Consider the following 23,777-nt stretch of genomic DNA (forward strand, 5'->3'; position numbering starts at 1 on the left):
AGAACTCGGAAACCCCTAGGTAAAGGATCAAGGCTTCACCCTCCGTTGGCTTGGCCAGCAGGGGCGGGCTTCCAAGTTGCTCTTTCAGCTTCAGGAAAGCAGCCTCACATTCTGTCATCCATTCAAATTTTTGCCCCTTTTTTATGGCTGCGAAAAATTCTCTACATTTGTCTGAGGATTTTGAGATAAACCGGTTTAGGGCGGCGACCCGGCCTGTAAGGCATTGCACCTCCTTTACGTTCCTAGGCGACCTCATTTCAATTAAGGCCTTGATCTTCGCAGGGTTAGCTTCGATTCCCCTGTGATTGACAATGAAGCCCAAGAACTTGCCGGATTCAACCCCGAACACGCATTTTTGGGGATTCAACTTCATCCTATAATCCCTCAGTATGTCGAACATCTCTGATAAGTGTGTAACATGATCGTAAGCCTCCTTTGATTTTACTAACATGTCATCTACATACACTTCCATAGTTCTTCCAATCTGATCTTTAAACATCTTATTGACCAGCCTCTGATATGTAGCCCCAGCGTTTAATAGCCCAAACGGCATGCCTATATAGCAATAAAGCCCCCTGTCAGTGATGAAGGAGGTGTGTTCCTGATCTGGCTCGAACATAGGGATCTGATTGTAGCCCGAATAGGCGTCCATGAAGCTTAACAGTGCATGCCCCGCAGTGGAATCCACCAACTGGTCAATTCGAGGGAGCGGGAAGCTGTCCTTAGGGCAAGCCTTGTTCAGATCAGTAAAGTCTATGCAAGTTCTCCACTTTCCGTTAGGTTTTTTCACCAACACCGGGTTTGCTAGCCATGTGGGGTAAAAAGCTTCTTTCACTAGGCCTGCCTTCAATAGTCGGTCTACCTCTTCTTGAAGAGCGGTAGCCCTTTCCCCGCTAATTGGTCTTCTTTTCTGTCTGACTCCCTTCCTGTCTGGGTCAATATTGAGGTGGTGGCACATGACTTCCGGGTGAATCCCGATCATATCCGAATGGTTCCAAGCGAAGACGTCCAGATTATTCTTTAAGAATGCGGTCAGGGTTTCCCTTAGGTCCGGTCCCAACTGTTCCCCAATTTTTAGTTCTTTAGTGGGGTCGGACTCATCCACCAAGATGGACAGGGTATCCCCAGCTGCTCCAGTCTTCACTTGGGTTTCCGGCATCCTTGGGTCGAGGTCGATCTCAACGGTAACCTCTTTGTTGCCACCCTCTTGGGGTTGCGTACCCAGGATTTCATGAACGGGAAGCCGTGTTCGGTTTCCGAGTTGATAGGTTACCATAGCACTATTGAAGTCACAAGGTGCCTCGCACTCATTTTCTTGCTTTTTATTCTGGGGCTGTTTTTGACCATCTCCTTCGAAGTCACTGTCAGTAACATCTTCCACAATCCCTTCAACCAGGGTTTCAGCTGTATCAATTTTCTTTGCTGGGAGTTCATCCGTGGGTGCAAGCCCTTCATGCACGGCATGCGAGGCTTCTAGATAAGGATCTTCCCCCGGATGTTGTACGATGATCACCATGTTGCAGGTTGCTTTCACAAACTTTATTAAAACTCTTCCCTGAGCCTTGGTTTCAGGTTTCTCTTCAATATCCACCTGCTTGTAACAGCTCTCCGGGATATCTTCATCCATTTGTTGGGCTTCTTTACAGGCTTTTACTGCGGACCTCAAAGCCTTGCTATAACATTCCCGGGAGTCAGCCTGACATCCTCGTACACACCCTACCCCATTGGGGGTTGGGAACTTCATGGATAGGTGGTATATTGAGGTTACAATTCGCATGTCCCTTAAAATGGGTCTGCCCAGGATCCCGTTATAGGAGATGTCTTCGTTTACTACCATGAACTCTGCAACCTGAGTGACAGCTCGGGGTTCCACTCCAAGGGTGATTGGGAGTCTTACCCTTCCAACAATCTGGACAGCATTCCCCGTGAAACCATACAGCTCATTATAGCAAGCCATCATATCTTTATCTGCCATTTTCATTCTTTGGTACGCACTGTAGGCCAAGATATTGACAGAGCTTCCGTTATCGACGAGGAGCCTGTGTACATTGACATTTCCGATCACGGCTGTTACCACCAGGGCGTCGCTATGAGGATGGTGTACCGCGCGCGCATCCCCCTCAGTGAAGGTAATGTCCATGGTCTCCCCTTTGAACATTTTGGGAGGCCTTTCAGACAGATGGCACACATTGGTTAAGGGCGGCCCTCGGGCTTCCCGTACATATCTTTTCATAGCACTGCGTCCCTGGCCTCCCACGAAGGGCCCTCCGATGATCATTCGTACACTACCAGCACGGGTGTTACGGTTGGCTTCCTGGTTATTTGTCCTTTCAGCTTTCTTTTCCTTATATTTCTTAGCCTCTTGGGCTACGAACTCCGTCAGGTATCCTGTTCTGATAAGATCCTCTATGTGGTCTTTAAGATGAATACATTCCGCCGTGTCATGTCCGTTCAAATCGTGGAAAGCACAATATTTTCCCTGATCTTTCTTTCCAGGGGGTCCACTTCGAAAGGGCTTCCGGAAGAGTCTCGCCTTGTCTCCGACCTCAAAAATGTGATCTATAGAAGCCGTTAGTGGCGTGTATTCGTGGTACCTCGCTTCTCTTGTCTTCCTCACTGTCAACCTTGACTTGTCGAAGCCCTGCGTGCTGGTTGTGTTTACTGTAATGGGCGAGGTTTTGCCATCCCGACTCGAGGGCTTTTCACCAGCAGGCCTTGCGTAGGGATTCCTCTTGTAGGTGTTCCTCCTATCTGGGCTGTAAGACCTATCCCTCTTGTTTTTCCAGCTGCTACGGCTTTCAGACTTTGACTCCTTCTTCAACTTGGCCAGGGATTCCTCGATCACTTTATGGGGTTCAGCCCTAGCAAAGAAGTCAGCTAGGGTCTCAGGTTCCCGCCCTTGCAACTCCTTCCAAAAGTCTGTTCCAGGCCTTACCCCCGCTATCAAGAAGTTCTTCAGGGTTTCCTTCGAAGTTGGCCTAACCCGGGGTACCTCTGCGTTGAAGCGCTTAAAATACTCCCTCAATGTCTCATGTTCCTTTTGCTTAATATTGGCCAGAGTGTTGGCAGGTGGGGCGTAAGTGACGGAAGCCCTGAATTGTCCCACAAACAGTTCGCACATTTTCCTCCAAGAGCTGATGGAATCAGCAGGAAGCCTCTTGAACCAGTGATGAGCGTCATCCCTGAGGGTTGCAGCCAACAAGCGACATTTTGTGAGGTCTGGAATCTGGTAGACCTCCATCTCAGTGTCGAACCGGCTAAGATACTCCACGGGATCCGTGGTTCCGTTAAATCGCAGGTCGCCCACCCCCCTGTAGATACGAGGTAGGGGTGACTCCCTAACCTTCTTAGTAAAGGGTGACTTTACGGTAAGCTCGGCTTTCGACTTCTTATCGGCTTTCACCTTCTTTAGGGCTTCCAACAGTTCTTCCATCTTGCATTTATCATCCCCATCATCAAGTGCAACCTCATAGTCATCATCCAGGGGTTGGTCTTTCTTCTTGCTCACTTCATTATCATTGTGCGACCCTGAGCTTTCCTCATCGTCATGAATGGAGATAACCTTTGACGGCCTTTGGTTTTTATCCTTTGACCGAGCTTCAGACACGGGCTTCTCCGGTCGTTGACTGGGAGGAGCCCTATGTTGCGAGCCTTCAGGTCCATCCCCGTTAGGGGCCTTGTTGCCAAGCCTGTGCCGCAAGTCTTGCTCGGTCAGTTTCCTCCCAAGGCGGTCGAACACACTAGCAGCCTGTGAGTGCTCTCTATCATCCATGTCGGGATTCGCTTCCTTCTCGAGGTTGCCACCTTCTTTCCTGCCGTCTTCTGCACCGAAATCTAGCTTGGTGGGAGTCACCTTGCTAGCCCTTTTTGACCTTGCTGACTTCCTTTTCAAGGAGGCAATCCTCCTACTCATTCTCTTCATCTTTGCCTTCATCTCCTCGCGGGTCAATTCTCCGCTTGGAAGATCACTTTCATCCTGTGTAGCGCCTTCCGGCGTCTTAGGGTTTTCAGTATTTTCGGGAATTTCTGACATCTCTCCTCTCTAAGATCAGTAATCCCCTCCTTCTAGCGCCAAAAAGTGTTGTGAGAGGAATTGATACAACACCCCCAGAACCGTATAGCACAATTATAGGGATATCTGTTACGACTACGAAAATCACGGCTAGCTCTTAGGGGCTACCGTTAACATAAACTAACGAAACAAATGAGAAACAAGTGTGTTTAAGGGCTGAGCTTGCAAAGAACCAAACAACGAGGCCGGAATTATGGAATTCCGTCCTGCAGTTGCCCGGAAATATCTGTCACAAAGGTTACACGTGCCTCTCTTTAGAGTGTAGAACTCGTGAATATGATTCTCCTCCCTTTGCAAGGTGCCTACATACCCTATATTTATAGGGATCAAGCCCATGTAGTTCTCGATTTAGGACTCTGAAGAGATAAGCTCTTATCCCCTCGAGTTTAAGATAAAACAGCCTTCTTTCAGTAGTTATCCAGCGGTATCCCACTCCAAGTAGGTTACTTGAAGCCTTCATCTTGCATAATTATCCGAATATTCTTGAATTATCTTCCCCCGATCATAATTATCTTCATAATGTATGTATTTATCCCTTAATTCGTAGATAAATAATAGCTAACACACTCCCGATATGTCTCCAATTCGCCCTCCTAGAAACAAGGAAGAAGAGTCCTGTTTGGAGTCTGCCTGCCATTCTGCCCAGGCGGCGGAAGCCCTGCCAGCGGCATCCCCTAACTACAGCCCCGTAACTGCAAGCCAGGATGCACTTAGCGGTAACCCCTAGCAGTGGTAACCCCTAAAGCGCCTTCAGGTGCAACCCCATTCTGATGGCAGCCTTCACTATATTTCCAGTGTGAGTCCATACACCTTCTTGTACACCTTCAATGATCCACCCAGCCATGGTGAAGCCCATTATTCTTAACCAAATGATTCCAATAAGCCCAAGTGAAGCCCAAATAACATGATGGGCTATAAAATAAGCCCAGGGAGATTTTATGGCACAACAGTATTCAAGAATAAAGTTGATGAATTTGGTACTATCACTCGGAACAAAGCTAGACTTGTTGCACAAGGATACAATCAACAAGAAGGGATTGATTTTGGTCAAACATATGCTCCGGTTGCAAGATTGGAATCTATTAGGATGCTCTTGTCATTTGCATGCTACAAGAAGTTCAAGCTACATCAAATGGACGTCAAAAGTGCATTCTTAAATGGATATCTAAAGGAAGAAGTTTATGTCAAGCAACCACCAGGATTCGAGGATGAAAAATATCCAAATCGTGTCTACAAGCTCAAGAAGGCATTATATGGGTTAAGGCAAGCACCTCGGTCATGGTATGAAAGGTTAAGTGAATTTTTGATCAAAAATGGTTTCATTAGAGGTAAAATTGATCCTACTTTGTTTACCATTATTAAAGGTCAAGATATATTAGTTGTTCAAATATATGTGGATGATATTATATTTGGATCTACTAATGATTCTTTGTGTAAGTGGTTTTCAAAGTGCATGCATAGTGAGTTTGACATGAGCATGATGGGCGAGCTCAATTATTTCTTGGGGCTCCAAATTAAGCAAACTCCAGAAGGGATTTATGTGCATCAATCCAAGTACATCAAGAATCTCCTCAAAAGATTTGGATATGAGAATGTCAAGGCGAAATCAACACCAATGAGCGTTGTCAGCAAGCTGACAGCAGATGAAAATGGTAAAGATGTTGATATTCGAATGTATAGAGGTATGATTGGTAGTTTACTTTATCTTACAGCCTCTAGACCTGATATTATGTATAGTGTTTGTGTTTGTGCTAGATTTCAAGCAAAACCAAAGGATTCTCACTTACAAGTTGTTAAAAGAATATTTAAATATTTAAGTGGAACCATTACTTTGGGTTTATTCTATCCTATCACAAATGCTTTTGATCTTGTTGGGTATAGTGATGCAGATTATGCAGGAAGTCAAACTGATAGAAAAAGTACAAGTGGTGTTTGTGCATTTTTGGGTCAAAGCTTAGTTTCTTGGTTAAGCAAGAAGCAAACTTCAGTTGCTCTATCTACGGCTGAGGGGGAGTATTTAGCAGCTGGTAGCTGTTGCTCTCAAATGCTATGGATGAGACAACAATTGAAGGACTTTGGAATCAAGTGCAAGCAAACTCCTATCTTTTGTGACAACACAAGTACAATCAATATTTCAGAAAATCCTGTCAATCATTCAAGGACAAAACACATTGATGTTCGACATCATTTTCTGAGAGACAATGTTGCAAAGGGTGCTGTCAAGCTGATTTTTGTGGCTACAGCAGATCAGCTAGCTGACATCTTCACAAAACCTCTTCCTGAAGAACGATATATCGTGCTGAGAAGGGAATTGGGCATGTGTGATGTGCAGTCAGCAAGCTAATAAGCTTGGTCCGGGTACTATCAGCTTACTCTTAGTACTTTACATATTTTAAATTATTTTTGCATGCAGGTCAGTTCAAGGGTTTATTTGCAGTTTAGGTTAATTAATAAACTATCCGTTATGTGCTGATTTACATGAATTTATATGTTGAATTTTGTTACGTGATTATGTGATAATCTATGTGATTTATGATAAGCTTTAAAATTCAAATTTTTAAGATTTGCTATTTAAGTGGAAATCTGCTAAGAATTGTTACTAGATTTTGTTAGGATAATATAGCGGATATATCATGTCGTTTTTCACCAAAATTAGTTTAACAAATATTATCCCTAAATCCTCTCCCGGGATCATTATCAAAAGAATTTTAAAATCTATCATTTCTCCGAGTCTATACAGCTTCCTCTTTAAAAGCTCACAACAGCCCTCTAGGGTTTTATCTCTCCTACACAATCGCCTTTTTCAATTAACGATTGCGACGATCGGTGCTCGTGTTGCGATGAAGAAGAAAACTAGGGCTTCGATGAAGACTCCAACCTCTGCTTCAACTGTCACTAAGCGGAGACTCATTGACGAGGATGACACCGAGTTGGATGCTGAGTTGGTTGATGTTGAAAGCAGTGATGAACAGTCGGGTGTTCGCAAAGTAGAGAAATCTGGGAAGAAAGCTCGCATGTCGGTAGAAGAGAAGACCGAAGGTCAGGGTCTTGAGGATCGGAAAATTATTTTCGGAAAGCCATTGTCTGGTAAGGCTTTCTTCAACTGTGGTGTGGTTAAGTTGTTTAGTAATTTAGGCTTTGAATCGTTTTTGGTTGACATGCCTAAACTCTGTTACCCATCGCTTGTTCATGAATTTTATTCACAATTAACTGAAAATGCCTCTGGTCAGTATGTGTCTTTTGTTGCTGACACTAAAATCACTCTATCTCCACTATTTTTGAATGCTATTCTGAAAACCCCTCCTTCACCAGTTTCAATTTACACTAAAAGAGGTTTTAAGCAATTGGATAATTTTAGTGTTAAGGATCAGTTTCATGTGCTGTTTGGGGCTGATGGACCTACTGAAACCTTTCCCTCTACTACTCAAATCCTTCCCATGGCTCATGCTCTGTTTAGGGTATCTATTGATAATGTGTGTCCTAGATTGGGAACTAGGTCAAACTTATCTGCTCAGGATGTGATTGTAGTTTCTATGTTATTATCTGGAAAGTCTTTTGACATTGGGGAGTTGATACTGAAAAATATGATTGGGGCTATTGAGGGTAAGTCGAACACTGGACTGCCCTATGGATTGTTGTTGACTCGAATCTTCGAATGGTTTGGTGTTGGTCTGGATGGGGTTGAGAGTGTACAGGCCAAAGAGTTTCTCGACGGTAAGTGTCTCACTCAGTCCAATCTGAAGCTTGAGAAAGATGGGACTTTATCAGTTGTCGAAGTTCCACCTCCACCTTCAGTTCAATCTGTTTCTGCTGGTTCTGTTGATCTTGGTATTCCTGCCAAGGATATACTTGATTTTATGATTGAGCTTCGTGAAAATCACAAGCAGTTAGTGGATGGACAAAAGCAGTTGTCAGAACAGATGGATGACATTGCTACTCAGTTCCAGTTCTGGAAAGATTTTGTTTTTGCTGGTAAGACTGGAAACTCTCCTGAGAAGTGTAGTTCTGGAAGCCTTGGGTATGAGTTACGCAAGAGGATGTTTGGTTCTTGCGGGTCCTCTGATGTCAAGTTCACTTTTACTTCTACGGATGAGGCTACCGAAAGTCCACGCCCACGCACTGCAATGGATGCTCTTAAGGAGGCTGCGGGCACTGATTCTGTGTATGCTGAAGCTGGAAACTTGATGATGGAACAGAATCGCATTGCTATGGAGCTTGCCAGGAAGCTGGGTTCTGAGAAAGAGAAATCTGTGGACGATGACGAGGCTTAAATTTTTTCTCTTTTTAATGATTAAGGGGGAGAAAATTTAGGAAAATAAAACATTGTTGCTTAAGTGTTTATCTGCTATGCTTAAGTACTTATTGGCCCTATGTTAAGACTAAGTTGTTTTGAATTTGGTTGGATATCAGGTGGTTTATCCTGATTGAATTTGTTAAGTTTGTTTTGGATATTTGTTGGTTGCCAGGTGGTTTATCCTGGTTTAGGATTTTATTTTAATTATCTATGCAAGTGCTTTATTTCTTATCTGGTTGCATAAGTGTTATATTTGTTATATTTGATTTAAATGCTGAATTGCTGTATATGTTAAGTTTAATGATATTAGATTGCTGTATTCAGGGGGAGTATTATTACTTTTCCTAAATATGGTGTAATCATCAAAAAGGGGGAGATTGATACTCTCAAGGTTTTGATGATCACACTGCCAGCAAGCTAATAGCATAAAACTTGTGCTTGTTAGCGAGCTATCAATGATATATTTGCATGTGCTAACAGCTTGATATGATCCAGTATTATGTTCAACTGTCAGCAAGCTTACAGGTTGTCATTCAGGCTTATCAGCAAGCTCACAGCGTGAACAGAATAACAAATGGATAAGGATCAAAGTCGAAAAGCAAGGAGATTTATTAGGAATCGATTTGTAAGGACTTTAATATTTATATATAACTTATATAAATATTAGAGCTCAGTTTTTAAATCAGAATTTCAAACAAAAACGATTTCCTAACTTATAGGAGTTTTTATCTCATACTTGATCTTATCTCTAACTACTCCTATCCTATTTCAAATTATGGTTTTTATATAAACATTTTACTGAGATATATTCACAACGTTTTGACGCTTTTTACTCAGTAAACTTCACAAGATTAAACGTTCAAATTGGGAACAAATTATGCGTGAGTTCGGTTGGAACAAGAACGTTTGAATTTGTTAGCAACTTGACCGTTGGATCTTTGTGTATATAAACTTGAGTGTGGTTTCCGTTTTGATGGAGAACACGAACACACTTCAAGCTTCTGAAATACAACACACTTTCATTGCAAAATCTTTACTTGAGCTCTAGTACTTATATTTGATTATATATCTATATTGAGTTCATAGTTTCGGTTGTATTACACTCATACATTGTATTGTTCAAAGTGTAAAGGTTTGTTGCTGTGTATCGAGCTTGTGAAACAAGGGAACAAGGGGACTAGTTAGCTAGAAGAGTATACTTGGGAAGTATAGGTCTTGGAGAGCTTTTGGTTCGTGGTTCAGGGGTTTCAGCAAGCTGATAACAGGAACAAGGGATAAAGGGAGTTATATTATTGAATCATTGTAATCGTTAACATTATTAATTAATAATATAATCTCTTACCAGTTGGTAGGGGACCAGGACGTAGACCATTAGGGTTAGGGGTCGAACCTGGCTAAAATTCTCTGTGTTGCTAGCTTACTGATTATATCTGTTTTGCATTACATCTGCATTGTTAGCTAGCTGACTGTTTACTCTGAAATTAACAGCAAGCTGTCTGTGACAGTATAAATATTCGGTAACATTAAAAATCGGTCATATTAGCCATAACACCTATTCACCCCCCCTCTAGGTGTGTAATTTCAAGAAGATTAAACGAATATCATATATACATGTTTAAGCTCTCAAATACCTGCGATTTTGATCTTCTCTGAATAGCCCCAATTTCCTTAAACCCTAGCTATAGACCCAGTTACCCGCCGATGCTTGTTATTTCTCTGTGAAACATATATGTATATTATGTTTTTATATGTATATTACATATTTAAATTAAATTAGTTAAATGAACTTATGAGTCAGCATCCACGTGTTTAATTCTAATAATATTTTATATATTATTTATTTAAATTTCCTGCCACCTAAGCAAAAGTTAACATCCGTTAACTTTATTTTGGACAGAAGGACCCGAATCAGAAATATTAAAAAGTTCAAGGATCGTATTTATTTTTTTTATAGTTCAAGGACGTAGATCATAAAACAAGTAAAGTTCAAGGATGATTGAATTTATTTTCCCTTTCTATATATGAACCTACACTACTGATGGCAGTTTATTATTACTGCTCATGGCACGCATTTTGAAATTTCTATAAATTATAATTTCGTAACGTAAATAATCTAATAGGACTGACAAAGTATAAGATTGAGCGTATTAGAGCATCTCCGATGGTTGGCACCCTTCAACGATTGCTAATTTTGACACATAACTCAAAATATTATTTTTATATTCACCCTCTTCCAAATCATTTTTAACACCATTCTTTCAAAATACACTCCAATAATTGACACTCCAGGATGCCAACTTTATTAATAGAGAAATGATATTTTATATATTATTGGAACCACAAATGAATATTTTATGTTTTATTGGGACCACAAATGGTTGACAACTTTTGACATCCCAAAGTGACGCCCATATCAATTCACCTGGCATCCCAATGACACCCCAATAGCACCCCAGCATCTCAAATGGAGTACTAACGAGTGCCGGTATATGTCATGCCACATGACGTTGGCACCCCTCTTGCCATCGAACATTGAAGATGCTTTTATTGACTATATTATAAGTAATATATAAAAGAAGCAGCCTGTCCTTGCTTGCATCACAATATGATTTAGTCTACTATGTCATTGGGAATCTTTCCTTTTTATATTAAAAATCATATAAAACAAAGCTTTTGTAAGTTTACCTGCTTAAGTTGACTGAGGAAAAAAATAATCAAACAAACTGTTAAACGAAAAACATGTTTATTTGTCATCAGGGGAGTAATGTAAAAATTTGATTCCACGAGAAGGAAATTAAGTACATCAAGTTCATTCTCAAAGATCACAAATCCTAAACAGACTCAAATCTAACATGTAAAGAAACATAAATGTTTTAATTTAATACATATACGTGCTAATTCCGATCAAAACTTAACACATGTCATTTTGTAAAAGATTATATATCCAGTTTTGAGCACCAAACATTTTCCTCCGCCGAATTCAACTAAGAAACAACCGGAGTTGCTACAACACGAAACAGATGAAGCTTGGCTAGAGTCAGCCGAATTTATCCTCCATTTCCAACTCCTTTGGTGCAACCACACCTTCTGGGTTTCCATTCGAAACAATTTATGTGGGATCCCAACATGACCGGCACCATGCTCATAGCCAACGGCAGTCCAGGACATGTCCTTCTGCCCGCGCCAAATGGAATCAACTCGTAATCATGCCCATAGACATCAACTTCAGAATCCATAAATCTCTCAGGCTCAAATAACAGTGGATTCCGCCATAGCTTAGGGTCACGTCCAATAGCCCATGCATTAACTAGAACCTGTGAATTCTTTGGAAGGGTGTAGCCACATAGTTCAACTTCATCTTCCACTCGTCGTGGAATTAAGAAGGGTACTGGTGAGTGTAACCTCGCGGTTTCTTTAACAATGCATCGCACATAGGCCAATTTAGAAATGTCTGATTCTTCTACAATCTTTCCTTTTCCGAATCACCTGGTTGAGCTCAGCTTTCGCCTTCACCAGTACTGTTTCTGAATTTCATAATACCTCAGCCATCCCCCATTCCACTGTACTCGAAGTCGTATCTGTTCCTGCTGCAAATAAGTCCTGCGCGTGTGTACTTGTTTCAATCAATTGAAATTAGGTTCAACCATTAAACATCAAACTTTTAATCAGATTTAAAAAAAAAAATTATTACGGAATTATATTTTAAAGAAACCTTAAAATGCATGTCAAAAAGTAAAGTATATAATTGGATGAGACGGAGGGAGTAACTAATACAAAGATGAAATGAAAAACTTACTATAAACAGGTGTAGAGTGTGAGTTCTATTAATCCCATCTGCTTGCAATAATTTTAGCAGTTCTTCAAGCACGTCTGTAATAGTATTCTCATCAGCGTGTCCCAACCTCTTCAACTCCAAGCGCTCGTTTAACAAACCATTAAAAAGTTCAATCAGCTTCTCAAAATGACTTGTCGAGCTGTGATTGACGATGATATGACGATGGTGTTGATGCGGCCAAGTTTTAGGCGCATGATGGGTCCGTAAAGTTGAGCGAGTTCGGCCAGGGATTTGTGGGGGTGCTTGCCTAGTTTGTGTATATTTCGTATGATGGGCAAGGGGTGTGGTCTGGAAGTTTTTGAGGAGTTTTTGCTCTTTTTCTTGCAACTGAGAAGAAAGTGAAGGCCAAAGTATGCATATTCCAGTGATTATAACTATACCCATCTGTTCGGCTGCAAATGTGGCTCGGGAGGTAGGATACAAGTTTTTGGAGACGATGGTGCACGGAGGCAGTTTCCATGATATACCATGCTTATATCAGTTTCCACCCGACCAACCAGCAAGTCCAACAATATCCTTGCAAGTCTCTTGTAAATATAATAAAAAATAGTTTTATAATGATTTAGGACATTATTTAAATATATTAATTGCAAAAACATATCTTGTTATTGTGCCTTATAATTAAGATAGTAGTATATTTCAATCTCGTACACAAATTCATATCGTTGGTGCTTTCTCTGGGAGATTTGAGAGTCAGCCAGATACTAGTTAGACAACCTTCACGACGACAATCATAATCTGGAACGAACTTCCGAAAGCCATAATAGCTCTGTTGTAGACTGATATATAAATACAGAGCATCACAGCCTGTTTTGGTGTGTGAAGATTGGAAAAACTAAACCTTACTCACTCAGACTCCTTAATTTAAAAACGCTAGAAACTTATTGGTGTAAAAGATGACAATTGACAACTGAGAAAGCAATTAAATGATTGCAGCCAAACTGTGTAAAACCATTGCCAGCCTTAGAAGTTTGTGATCTGGTAATTATGCAACAATCATTAATATAACAATTTTAAATTTAATGATAAACATACAGTCTCAGAGTGGCATGTAAATTAACAAATTACTAGTCAGGGAACAACAAGAGTTGCTACAGCACGGAGGGGATGAAGCTTGGCCAGAGTGATCCCAAACTTATCCTCCATGTCCAACTCCCCTGCTGCAATCCCACCTTCAAGGTTCCAGTCAAAACAATTTATGAGGGTGCCCACCATGACGGGCACCATCCTAATTGCCAGGGGCAATCCAGGACATCTCCTTCGACCCGCGCCAAATGGAATCAGCCCGTAATCATGCCCATATAAATCAACTTCAGACTCCATGAATCTCTCTGGCTGGAATGACAACGGATTTTCCCACAGCGTGGGATCGCGTCCTATAGCCCATGCATTCACAAGGACTTGTGAATTCTTAGGAATGGTGTACCCACAGAGTTCAACGTCTTCCTTCACTTGGCGTGGTAGTAACAAGGGAACTGCTGGGTGTAGCCTTGCAGTTTCTTTCACAATGCATCTTAAATAAGTCAACTTTGAAATGTCTGCTTCTTCAACTATCTTGCCTTTTCCAATCACTTGATTCAGCTCAGCTTTCGCCCTGGCTAATACTGTTTCCGATTGCCTTAATACCTCAGCCATCGCCCATTCCACTGTACTTGAAGTCGTATCTGTTCCTGCAGCAAATAAGTCCTGTCCATGCCCCATATATATTAGAAATTTTAAATATTTCCGGATATTAGTAAGATATGAGAAGTATATATACTTCGGCGGAGGTGCAAATCAAGTTATTGTATATTGCGTCGGTGCTCCTAAACAAGACTAAAAACAATTAGGAATCATTAAAAAAGATCAACTCACCAAGAACAAGTGATTGCTGAGAGGTATATCAATCTCATTTATCTGCACCAATTTCAGCAGTTCATCGAGCACGTCTGTACTAGAATTGTCATCAGAGTTACCCAATCTCTTCAACTCCAAGCGTTCACTTACCATACCATCAAATAACTCGAGTAGCTTCCCAAAGTGCACACTCATTCGTCGTCTAATACCTTGGGGATCGAAAGACCTAAGAATAGGAAAATAATCCACTAAATTAGGCGTGCCTGCCTCGAGCATAATGTTCCACATCAAGTCCTTGAACTCCTTAGCCTTGGTGCCATGATACGGATCCGCAATATCCTTGGAAAAAATCGTATTTGACAAAAGATTAAGCGAGGTCTGAAAAGCAACACGCCCAATATCCACAGCCTCCCCACTTCTGCCACACTTATCAACGTATCCAACAAGCTCCTGCACCTTATTAGATCGAAGATGATGATTCGCATCCAGCTTGCTAGTTGTAAAAATATAAGAGCTCATAATTTTTCTTAGGACTCTCCACTGATTTCCAACAGGCAACCATGCTACCGAGGAGTCGGAGTGGTCGCATGCACTTACAGCGTCGAGCCGGAGCCTATTAGAGAAGGCCAGGTCTTGCTTTTGGAGGACTTCTTGAGCTGCAGTAGATGAAGAGATGACTATGGTGGTTATGCGTCCCAGTTTTAGACTCATGACCGGGCCGTAAACCTGAGCCAGGTTGGCTAAGGATTTATGCGGGTGTTTGCCGAGTTTGTGTATATTTCCTATGATTGGTAAGGGGGAGGGACCTGGTGGAAGCTTTTGAACAGCTTTGACATGATTTCTTCGTAGTAGGAAGAGTGAAAAGGCCAGCAATATGCAGAGCAAACTGACCAAAAAGATCTCCATATGCCCTGCTGCGGGTTTGGTTTATTTAGTTTAGTTTCTATATATGCACCTACACTAGTAACACTATCGATGGCAGTTCATTACTTGAAAAGATATATGCCCATTTGTTAATAATTGGAAGTAAATAAGAGCATCTCCAACGGGCTCTCTAAACAACCTCCTAAATCAAAATTTAAAGAGCAAATCAAAATTTAGTGCTCCAATGGGCTCCTAGATGCTCTTTAAAAATTTAGGAGCTTATCATCTCTCCTCTCTTTTAAAGAGCATGTAAGAGCTCTTAACTTCTTTTTCATGAATATAATATTGATTTCCCTTCAACTTTATCTACAACAATGCTCTCTTTTTACTTTTCTCTCTCATTTATATGAATAAAATATGAATAAGGAGCAAGTATAAAGAGAGCATTGGAGTTGGAATCTTTTTCAATGTCTTAACTCACTAGGAGCCAAATATTATATTATATTTTAAAGAGTAATCTAAGAGCACCATTGGAGATGCTCTAAGCCTGTACGCTTATCGATTGGTATAGTATAGATTCTTATAAATCTGGGGGAGTAAGACATTTTTATTTTTTGCCAGTCTGGGACTCTGGGTGGGTGAGACTTGAAGATCATAAATGATAAACTTTTCTACTAATTTATATCGTGAATAATTAATACACATCATGCATGTGTGACTTGTGAGATTGGATTTAATCTTTTTAATCAGTTTGACAAATGTTCATTTTTCAAGTGGCTTGATATATCAGTTTTCTGTGCAAACTGCAAAGAATGAGTCTAATATATTGTAGAGTCTTGATGAAAATTTAAAACTTTAACCTGTGATTTAATGTTGTTATATAATAAATTAAAATGAAAATTTTAAATTATAAATTTGGATAATTTTGTATCAACGAGTTGCTAATAATATAATAGTAAAAATAAATTATATATAGCAAATTTGAATATTTATATCAACTTTCATCATAAAATATAAAATTAAGGAAAAGTAAAAAATCAATCCTTTATAACAATTTCTAATTTTAAAATATTTAAATTTAAAAGAATTTCAAATTTATATATAATTAGATTTTTTTAATTTAAAATTAAAAATAACTTAACGCCATTTTTTTTTCAGAAGGCTCTTAATCTTTAATGTTGCTTCGATATGATCTTCTCGGCCTTGAGATACTATAAGATTGAGCGTGTTATTGACTATATTATCATCTTTATATAAAAACAAGCAACCTGTCCTTGCATTACTATATGATTCAGTCCAGTCTGTCATTGTCTCATTGAGCATCTTTCTTGTTTATATTAAAATCATATTTAAAACCTCGTAAGATCTGTTATGCAGTGTACTAAAAGATATCCTCCTATAAAACAAAGTTTTCTCAAGTTTAGCTGCTTAATTTGACGAGAAAAAGATAATCAAACAAACTGTTTTAGGGAAAATATGTTTATTTGTCCTTAAAGGAATAAAGTGAAAATTTGATTCACGAGAAGGAAATTACGTACATCAAGTTCAAGTTCATGCTCAAAGATCACAAATCTCTAACGGGTTAATGCTCTAATTCATCACTATACTGAACCAAAACTTTCAATTGGCCTACCGAGTCAAAAAAGCTTTCAGTCAACTAATTGTACCATTCAAAACTTTCAAATAGGACATTCCGTTAGTTTCTGTTAAGTTTTTAACAAATACATCAGCGCCGGTCATCCTGCGTGTCGCAATCTCTGCCGGAATCTCCTGCACCGCGCTCCCCCTCTCTCTAACGGTGTCCCGCCACCACCATGTCAGGTGGTTTCCCTTCCTCTGACCGCCTCTGACCGTGCTGAAAACGCTCATCCATCGTCCAGGCATGATTTCTCAACACGCCATCTCTCTCCCTCCTTCGTCGTCGCTGTCCATGGCGGCTTCCTTCATCGTCCCCCGTCCATACTTCTCCAAATCAGGCTCACAACGCACCCAATACAAATATAATACACACCCAACCATTCTCCATCTCCCTTGTGCATCTTCTCCCTCCAATCTAGCTCCTTTATACTCCTCCAATTGCCACCAGAGCCGTTGCTGACGGTGGTCCATGTGGCCTCCAATCTCTCCTCTGGCTTAATTCGTAAGCCTCGTATCATCCTCTTCACCACCCAAAACCAATTAACCCCTCAATTACCCAAAATACTACCAGAAATCAGAAGCCCCCGATTCAAACCCTAACACTAGCTAAAGAACCCTAAGTTTTATTTTAATCTGGGGAGAAAATAATACAAATCCGTTAAAACTAACGTTATCCGTTAAAGTCAAAGGCCTGCTTAACGGCGTTGAAATGTTTTTTAATCTTGATCTTGTGATTGAAAATTTTTAGATACTTTGTTATTTAAATGAAAACTTTTTTGACTCGGTAGGCCAACTGAAAGTTTTAGTCGAGTACAGTGACGAAATAGAGCATTAACCCAATCTCTAACATAGTAAAATGTAAAGAAAAACAGATTCAGGCACAAGATTTTAATTTGCGATTTTTCTATGGTGTGCGGTGTGCCCACACTAAGCATCAAAATTTATGATTTTGAATGATTTTTATTAGTTTATCTTCTTTAATAATAATGATGGACACTCATGCAGTTACAACAATCATAACGATCAAAACCCTCCCATTTTATATAAGGAAAATGCTTGGTGCACATAATTGTGTACAAAAACATGTACATAATGACATGTGGCGGATTTTAATTGGATGACCCCCCTCATTTACACCAACCACCCCAATTAAAACTTACCACATCACTTGTCACATCATTATGTACAAATTTTCTGGACACAATTATGTGCACCTAGCACTACTCTTTGTATAAATGTTTGTGCTTAGCATGTACCCATGGGTACACACTAGACAAACACTTTAATTTGACGTTATTAATACATATAATTTAACTAAGGAACAACCGGAGTTGCTGCAGCACGAAGCGGATGAAGCTTGGCTAGAGTCAGCCCGAATTTATCCTCCATGTCTAACTCCTTTGGTGCAACCTCACCTTCAAGTTTCCATTCGAAACAATTTATGAGGGATCCCAACATGACCGGCACCATCCTCATAGCCAACGGCAGTCCAGGACATGTCCTTCTGCCCGCGCCAAATGGAATCAACTCGTAATTATGGCCATAGACATCAACTTCAGAGTCCATGAATCTCTCAGGCTGAAATGCCAACGGATTTTCCCACAGCGCGGGATCGCGTCCTATAGCCCATGCATTCACAAGGACTTGTGAATTCTTAGGAATGGTATAGCCACAGAGTTCAACTTCTTCTTTCACTTGTCGTGGTAGTAAGAAGGGCGCCGCAGGGTGAAGCCTTGCAGTTTCTTTCACAATACATCTTAAATAAGGCAACTTAGAAATGTCTGATTCCTCTACAATCTTTCCTTATCCGATCACTTGATTCAGCTCAGCTTTCGCCTTCACCAGTACTGTTTCTGGATTTCTTAATATCTCAGCCATCCCCCATTCCACTGTACTCGAAGTCGTATCGGTTCCTGCTGCAAATAAGTCCTGCGCGTGTGTTCTTAATCAGAATTTTAGTCTTATATTACGAAAAAATTAATCTACTAACTAATACGAGGATGAAATGAAATCTTGAAATGAATAACTTACTATAAACAGGTGTAGAGTGTGAGTTCTATTAATCTCATTTGCTTGCATTAATTTTAGCAGCTCCTCAAGCACATCTGTACTCGTATTCTCATCAGCGTGTTCCAACCTCTTCGACTCCAACCGCTCGTTTAACAAACCATTAAAAAGGTCAATTAGCTTCTCAAAATGACTAGTCAATCTCCGCTTTATACCTTGCAGATCAATCCATTCAAGAACCGGAAAGTAATCCGCCAAATTAGGCTTCCCGGCCTCAAGCATGATATTCCACACCAAGTCCTTGAACTCCTTAGCCTCCGAATCCCGATTCGGGTCCGTCATATCCTTGGAAAATATAGTGGTGGACAAAAAATTGAGTGAAGTCTGAAAAGCAGCACGGCCAATATCGATCACCTCCTCGTTTCGGCTACAATTTTCACAGTACCGAATCAGCTCCTGCACCTTCTTGCTCCGTAAATGCTGATTTGCATCGAGCTTATTTGTCGTAAATAAATTTAAGCTCATAATTTTTCTGAGGCTTCTCCACGTACTGCCGACAGGCAACCATGCGACAGAGTTTTTGAAATGGTCGCAAGCGCGAATAGCATTCGGCACGGGGCGGCTAGAGAAGGCGAGGTCTTGCTTTTGGAGGACTTGTCGAGCCGTGATTGACGATGATATGACGATGGTGTTGATGCGACCGAGTTTTAGCCGCATGATGGGTCCGTAAACCTGCGCGAGTTTGGCCAGGGATTTATGGGGGTGCGTACCTAGCTTGTGTATGTTTCCTATGATGGGTAAGGGGTTTGGTCCTGGTGGAAGATTTTGAGGAGTTTTGGCTCTTTTTTTAGCTACTGAAAAGAGAGTGAAGGCCAGAAGTATGCATATTCCAGTGATTATAACTAGGCCCATCTGGCCGTTCGGCTGCAAATGTGGCTCAGGAGGGAGTATAAAAGTTGTAGGAGACGATGGTGCAAGGAGGCACATTGCATGATACATGTACTTATATCAGTTTCCACCCAACTACTCTTAAGTTGATTTTCTTAACAATTGTGAAGTTTACAGGCTATTGCGTCACTTGCGTGAGCCCGTGAGTAGCGGTTCCTACATTAAAAAAAAATAAAAAAAAATTAACCCTTGCATTGACGTATATTTATTTACGGAAAATTAACTTACTTCATAATTCCCCTCGTCCCGATTCATGTATTTTCACTTCCATAAACTCCTGTAGGATTTTTTTTCTCACTATTTATAACTAGTTGGGAAGCTGCGTGTTGCGGCGGCCTATAAAAATTATATTAATGATTCAATATTAATATTTGTAGAGTGTAATAATTTTATGACTTTCTATAAAAAGTATATTAATGATTAGAATTAATATTTGTAGGATAAAATAAATTTTATATTATAAAAATCTTGATGTAATACCAATACTAATATATAAAATTGCAAAATTGGACTATAATTCATGGTGAAAAAATGAAAATAAATTTCTACACGTAATTAACAATTTAAAGCACGACGAATCTTAATTTTATTTGTGTTTTTTTTTTGAAAAGTAATATTGTTCTTACATTGTCACCTTCCTCCAATATTTTGGATTGATTGTGCACAAAAACATCTAACTTAAATCCGTGGGATAACGGTCTATAACTACCATTGCGTGTAACAACCTTTATTTTTTAATACTGTATAAACAGTCTTCACTTAAAAGTTGCTTGAACGGAGCAAACAGATAATGCATAAATAATATTTTCATGTATACAAGGTAAATCATATAAAAATTAACAACAACAAACATGTCCGATAAAAAAAACAAATATTATAAAAGAATTACCAACAAACATACATCACTAATAGTTAATTTATTGATATCATCCAACAATATCATGTCAAGTCTATATTCTTTTCCCGTATTTGGATTTGTCAACTCCCACATAGCGATCCATAATACATTTGCTTGCAACAACCTTTATTTTTCTTAATACCGTATAAACAGCCTTCATTTATCGTTGCAGAAGAACGACACCACCGAGTTAGAAATCAATCAAGAGAACTATCACCAGAGTTGTGGTGTTGAGAGAGAGTAGGTTGTGTTTAGATAATCCAAAACACTACAACCTATAGAGGTATTTATAGGTGCAGAGAGACTTGTGTGCACTACAACTTATAGGGGTATTTATAGATGCAGGGAGACTTCTGTGCTACTCTTTCCCATAATTAAATAATCTGTAACAAAATCAGATTAAAACTTTCAAGCTGCTATATTCCATAAATAATCTGAAACAAAATCAGATTCTGAAACTGACTTCTAATAAATCTGAAACTAAAAAAGATAATTCTAATTTTTGATATTTTTCATCCAAAAATTGAAGAAAATTAGAAAAATAAAATAGAGCGATGTGAGAGTCGCCACCTATGCCCCGCTTCTCCTTTATATAAGTATATTGATATTGATTGATGATTGATTATTGATGATTGATGATTCATAAACATATGTGAAAATTATATCTCACATCACAAACTCTCGTGATTTGATCTTTCTCACGTCTTTAAATTTTAGTACTCCCTCCGTCCCTATTTATCTGTCAACTTTTAACATTTTCACGCATATTAAGAAAATTTAAGTTTGATAAGAAACTTCTATCAATACCCTTATTTAATGCTTTAATCGTAGGAAAATACAAGTGGGATTACTCCATTATCCAATACAAATTTGATGAATCACTGAATAATAGTCATGATATTTATAGCTTGAAGAACAAAGTCAAAGACTCTTCGGGTTATTAAATGAAAAATTTTGCTTTGGTTATATAAATGGACCGATAAATAGGGACAAGTTTTTACTTTCAAAGTGGACAGATAAATAGGGACGGAGGGAGTAATTTTTTCCACGCATCACGAATTCTCACAGTTAAACTATTTTTACATCTTTAGATTTTGATTTCTTTTCTGGCACTACAAACTCTCATAATATTAATTATTTTCGCACATACAAACTCTCATAGATAATATTTTCCCATACTCACGAACCCTAAGGAACTGTTTCACACATGATTGGTTGTTTCACTCTTATATTCTTGATTTTTAAATCCGTGAAACAGACATATTTTACTTGCATTTGATCTCTTGACAAATAATTATAAATTAATATATATTTTGTTATATTTTAACACTAATTAATAAATAGGAGTACAATATTATAATGTTTATGAGAATAAAATTTGGCGGAAGTATTTTATCTATGTTATAATAACTGGGAATAGAAACAATTCTATTGACCTATGGATTTAGAATTTATCGAAAACTTTTAGTTAATCAATAAACTAATTTTAAAAAACAATATAATCGAAAAAATTTCAATAAAAAAATTTTCTAGAACCATGTATTGTTGAAGTCGAAAAGGTTTCTATAAAAGAATACTCCCTTTATGCAGGGATAGGCATGGAGGTTAAATTATATGATTTAAAGATTAGTTCAAGATTATTCATTTTATTAATTTCCTATGGTAAATAATTTAAAATAACAAGTGTCATGACGAGAATGGTTTAGTCCCTTCATGCATTATCAACTTTCTGGTAAGAGTGGATTTTAAATATATCAATAGAAGATTTAATTTAGAGGCTGATGGGCTTGCAAAGGAGGGGTTAAATAGATTTAGGCTAGTTGAGGGGTGGATATGAGGCCCACTATTTTGGATTGATGGAAGGGCCTTAGAAGTCTCAGTCAACAAAATAAATAGGTTTGCGGGTTTCAAATTTGGCCGTTGCTGGTATGTGAGTTTCTATGAACTCTGGCATTCCCAAGCTGAGCTTTTTTCCCTCATTGGCCTTCCAGCTGCAAACCTATTGGCATGCTTTTCTTGGGAATACATTTTTGTTATTTGGCAGATGATTTCAAGGGTCAGTTGTTGAATATAAGTTCTTACCATCTACCTACTATCTCATCTGCCATCACTCCATTTCACTCTCTTCCTTTCTCCCCTTTCTATCTTTCAAAACTTCAACCTCATGGCCTCTAGCTGGGTTCCTCCTAGACGTAACTTTGTCAAGGTTAATGTGCGAGCCTCCACTATAGCAGATCCACTTCCAAACGGAAATATCAACGGGGTGGGCATTCTGGCAAGGAACAACAGGATGGAATACCTTTGGGGGCTCATGGGTCCAATGAAAGATATAGGGTTTTTGGAGCTGCAACTCTGGGCTATTCATAAGGCTATGGTGACGGCCTATGAAAAGCGAATTCCCAGGGTGATAATAGAAACCGACAATGTGCATGCGTATGATATTCTTTTGGAAGAAGATGATGACATGATTGAAGAGGAAGGTCTGGAGGAGGTTGTGAGGCAGATTAACAACCTAAGTCGTACGTACAATGGGACTAGGCAAGAGGACGGAACTAAATGGGACTGTGAATTGGTTCTGGTGAACGCAGCAAAAAACAGGGCAGCACTATGCATGGCGCAGTATGGAATGACAAACTTTGAGTCTCTGGTGGAAGTCCCTCGTCCTTTTGAAGAACTTCAAGAGCAGCTGAACATGGATATTGGACTTGGGCCAAGAGCTGATTTCTTAGAAGTGCAGCCAAATTTCGGTCGGGGTGAGATTGTGGCGGGTCGAGTTGGAGGAAATCGTGTGGTGATCGACTTAACTGGCGAAGCAGGTAGGGGTAGGGGAAGGAGGCAGTAAGGCAGGTGGTTTACGGCTGTTGCTCATTTCCCGTCCAGTTTTTCGGTTCATGGTGTTCAGCTTTAAAGGTTTCCTGCTGCGTGGCTTTGGTGGTCGTCTGGGTTTTCTGTCTCTTTTAGGTTATATGTTCTGGTTTAAGATTGTTTGTTAGTAGTATGGATTGGTATTGCTAAGCTCGGCTATTTTGATGTTCAGCCAGCTTTGGTGCTTTATTTATTATATTCTGGTTTATCAAAAAAAAAAATATATCTTCTGAATTTCTGATAATGACCAATAAGCTTACCGCACAATCCGTACCATTATCGAATTTTCTATTTTGCTATCTCGTGACGCTGACTTGGAGTCGTTAACGACTCGTTAAAACAAATACAAGAGTGCTTTAAATTGATATCTTAAATCAAAATATAACACATTTGAAGCGCTCCAATAATATCTTAATGGTGTCTTAAAATACTAGAACATCTGAGAAATGCTTTATTTTTGAGGTACAAGTATACATACCCTAAACTATTTCAATCAATAAAAAAAATAGTGTTCTCTCAT

At 39.5% G+C, this 23,777-nt stretch overlaps 1 protein-coding gene and 2 pseudogenes across 1 annotated transcript; all 3 read right to left on the reverse strand.

Annotated features, from left to right (window-relative positions):
* Positions 1-11,350: 11,350 nt before the first annotated feature.
* Positions 11,351-12,715, reverse strand: LOC108226174 (geraniol 8-hydroxylase-like; annotated as a pseudogene).
* A 485-nt stretch (positions 12,716-13,200) lies between these two features.
* Positions 13,201-15,054, reverse strand: LOC108226611 (geraniol 8-hydroxylase-like). The gene is made up of 2 exons (XM_017401598.2): positions 14,056-15,054; positions 13,201-13,887 (listed from the first exon to the last, which is right to left on the reverse strand). The coding sequence occupies exons 1-2, from the start codon at positions 14,941-14,943 to the stop codon at positions 13,273-13,275; spliced, it is 1,503 nt and encodes a 500-aa protein (XP_017257087.1). The 5' UTR covers positions 14,944-15,054; the 3' UTR covers positions 13,201-13,272.
* Positions 15,055-17,694: 2,640 nt separating this feature from the next.
* On the reverse strand, positions 17,695-19,541 carry LOC108226769 (geraniol 8-hydroxylase-like; annotated as a pseudogene).
* Between the last annotated feature and the right edge of the window lie 4,236 nt (positions 19,542-23,777).

Source organism: Daucus carota, chromosome 6, assembly GCF_001625215.2.
Source record: "Daucus carota subsp. sativus chromosome 6, DH1 v3.0, whole genome shotgun sequence".
NCBI classification, from domain to species: domain Eukaryota; kingdom Viridiplantae; phylum Streptophyta; class Magnoliopsida; order Apiales; family Apiaceae; genus Daucus; species Daucus carota.

Excerpts from the sequence above, each read along its gene's own strand:
- LOC108226611 (XM_017401598.2), bottom strand. The coding sequence starts at position 14,943 with ATGGAGATCTTTTTGGTCAGTTTGCTCTGCATATTGCTGGCCTTTTCA. Across the intron at positions 13,888-14,055 it reads TCAGCAATCACTTGTTCTTG|GACTTATTTGCTGCAGGAAC; the intron begins GTGAGTTGATCT and ends GGGCATGGACAG.